At 36.7% G+C, this 3,053-nt stretch overlaps 1 protein-coding gene and 1 long non-coding RNA gene across 2 annotated transcripts in view; one reads left to right on the forward strand and one right to left on the reverse strand.

The window, feature by feature from the left end:
• LOC106870423 (uncharacterized) overlaps nt 1-762 on the forward strand; it is a 10,959-nt gene extending 10,197 nt beyond the window's left edge. The window contains exon 3 of the long non-coding RNA XR_001409521.2: nt 505-762. This is a non-coding gene — a long non-coding RNA (uncharacterized LOC106870423). The remainder of the gene's footprint in view (nt 1-504) is intronic.
• A 1,809-nt stretch (nt 763-2,571) lies between these two features.
• Nucleotides 2,572-3,053, reverse strand: part of LOC106870417 (lisH domain-containing protein ARMC9) — a 29,293-nt gene continuing 28,811 nt past the window's right edge. Inside the window, exon 25 of the mRNA XM_014916483.2 lies at nt 2,572-2,600. Coding sequence (XP_014771969.2) covers nt 2,572-2,600 — 29 coding nt within the window. The remainder of the gene's footprint in view (nt 2,601-3,053) is intronic.

Genomic DNA, 3,053 nt, shown 5'->3' on the forward strand with positions numbered 1-3,053 from the left:
CTATAGCCTCGGGCCGACCAAAGCCTTGTGGGTGGATTTGGTAGACGGAAACTGAAAGAAGCCTGTCGTATATATGTATATATATATATATATATATATGTGTGTGTGTTTGTGTGTCTGTGTTTGTCCCCCTAGCATTGCTTGACAACCGATGCTGGTGTGTTTATGTCCCCCGTAATCTAGCGGTTCGGCAAAAGAGACCGATAGAATAAATACTAGGCTTACAAAGAATAAGTCCCAGGGTTGATTTGCTCGACTAAAGGCGGTGCTCCAGCATGGCCGCAGTCAAATGACTGAAACAAGTAAAAGAGTAACAGGAATTACAAAGATTTACATATTAGATTAAACATGTAAACGATTTCCTATTCAAAAATGTACAGACAGAGATTCGAATAATCATTCTTATTAGCAAATGAAACGTATGTAATGGTGAATAAATAATATGAAAAGATTTTGTGTTTTTGTTATATGTATATATGCCTTTATCACTCTTCACATATGCAGTACAATAATAGCTTAAATGTGGATCGAAAGCAATCATATTGATATCAAATCACAAGTTTTACTTCATAAGAAGTTACTACTCGCTAATATTATGAACAAAATGAACCGCAAATAAGCTTGCAAGCATGAAAAACCCAGGAATTAAGGAGTAATCGCTTTGTTTCGAGATGTTTTTATTATAGTAAACCTCAAAGTTATTTGAGTGAAACTGCTTTGTAAACATTAAAAACTGAATAAAACCAGCTTGTTATCTCGATATCATGTTGTTTCTACTAATTATTTTAATTTTGACTCCGTATAAATGTCTCTTAAGTACGGGCTGTCACAATGATAGAAATTCCTGGCAAAACAACATTATCGTTGGAGATGAACCATAAGAAGAAACAAATGTTCTTTTAAGCTGCTTGAGTGACTTTAGCTGCTCTCAGTTCTAGTTTCGTTCATAACAGGTTGCTCCCCACCACTCTCTTTCTCTCTAACCTTTCTTTCCTTCTTTCGTCCTTACATTCACATATGTTTTTCTTGTACTCGCCAAAACGATTTATTTTTTTTACCAGTTGTTTTACAAGTCAAGCCCGGCCCGACCAAACAGCTCTGGCGATTTCGTCGTTTTCCAAAGTATCTAGGTGGGCTAACAGTATTGTTCTTTCAAGATAGTATGATGTTATTTGAGGGAAGGAAATTCAGCAGCTATTTTTAGCAAGCCGAGTAGCCATGTTGAGACTCCCTTATTGGCTTTATTTGTTAGTTTTCCTTGTTGTTGTAATTGCTAGCAATTATGGCTGTTGTTATTGTTATCAGTTTTCCTAATTTTGTTGCTTAGCTTTCAGTTATTCCCTATATTATTTCAACGATAATACCGCACAACTTCATCCTTTCCATCATCATCCTCATTCGCTTTATCTTCTATTGTCCATTTCTTTCCTTATCTTCTTCCTCATCCTCCCCCATCTTCTCATCATCGTATCCGCCTCCTCCTTTTCTTTCTTCCGTTCCTTGTCATCATTTTCATGATCATCATCTACCCTCCCCCATTTCACTCTTCCCCGTTCTCCCCCTCCTCATCTACAACATCAACGCCGACAACCCTACCAACGAGTAAACAGAAGTATGCGATAGTTAGTTCCCCTGGCAATGTTAGCCTGCCCTCGATGACATGTTCACGGAACGCTAGACGTCATCATGGCTATTATCTTGCTTCCTCAATGATTAATGTATTCAGACATTTTCGTTTTTTCCCCAAGGGAAAACATCTTGCTCGAGTCTTACTGCTTTGCTACATCAACGTTTTCTGTTTGATTAATACCGGGTTTTTATTTTCGTTTCATATATTAATCAGAGATAACATGGAGCATAAACGCGCTCGTACACACACATACGCACAAACACATATGCGCGTATATATATAGATAGATAGAGAGGGTGGGGGTGGGGGGTAATTATGCGGATAATCAAATTAGATATATTAAATATAACAGTTTGAGTATGAAATACAAAATATGCATATATGTATGCATGCAAAACGAGAGAAAGTGAAAAATGGAGACTTTCAGAAGAATACATGAATAAAAATATATAGATATCTATATTAATAGATCCGACTTACACAGAGCACAAGAAACAGAGTAGAGATGTCCACCTTACATCACTCCTTGTCTCTAAACCTCAAAACTAGTGGTTTCTCATTGCCCCATTTACTAACTCAAGAATTCCAGCCTACAAAATATGTGTGCTCTTCATTATGAAACTGAAGAATTAATACAACATCAAGCTTTTTTATTCTTAAACATTGTCTTTCAATTCTAAAATTTTTTTTTCTTTCCAGAAGTGACCCCATTTTTAAATTCAGTGATCTTTTAATTGATTCCAACCTTTTTATGGAACAAAAACTAAAGAAAATTTGTAATGTTGATTTATCAAATAATTTGAGCACAAACCACTTTATCATTGAATAATGGGGATTTGGGGGTTTGTAGCTGTAGAGACTATTCTTTTCCTTGCTACTGGGCATCTTTCTAGAATTGTTTGCCTTTGGAGAACTAAATTCTTTCAAACATTAACAAGAATTCAAGTACCTTCAGGGAGATGTGGATACCCTTCACAGAGTGAACAAAGAACATTGCATTAAAGGTGAGACTCTGCTTTGTCAATGAATAGTAATTAACAGACTCGTAATAGTAATTAACAGACTCAAGTACTAAACAACACACTCACACACATATTGAAGAAAAGGCGGTGAGCTGGCAGAAACGTTAGCACGCCGGGCGAAATGCTTAGCGGTATTTCATCTGCCGCTACGTTCTGAGTTCAAATTCCGCCAAGGTCGACTTTGCCTTTCATCCTTTCGGGGTCGATTAAATAAGTACCAGTTACGCACTGGGGTCGATATAATCGACTTAATCCGTTTGTCTGTCCTTGTTTGTCCCCTCTGTGTGTAGCCCCTTGTGGGTAGTAAGGAAATAACACATATTGAAGAAAACAAGAGTGATGCACTTTATAAATTCAAACAGCAATTAAGTTATTTGCAGTAAAAATACAAATTTACTGAA

Source organism: Octopus bimaculoides, chromosome 12, assembly GCF_001194135.2.
Source record: "Octopus bimaculoides isolate UCB-OBI-ISO-001 chromosome 12, ASM119413v2, whole genome shotgun sequence".
Classification (NCBI taxonomy): domain Eukaryota; kingdom Metazoa; phylum Mollusca; class Cephalopoda; order Octopoda; family Octopodidae; genus Octopus; species Octopus bimaculoides.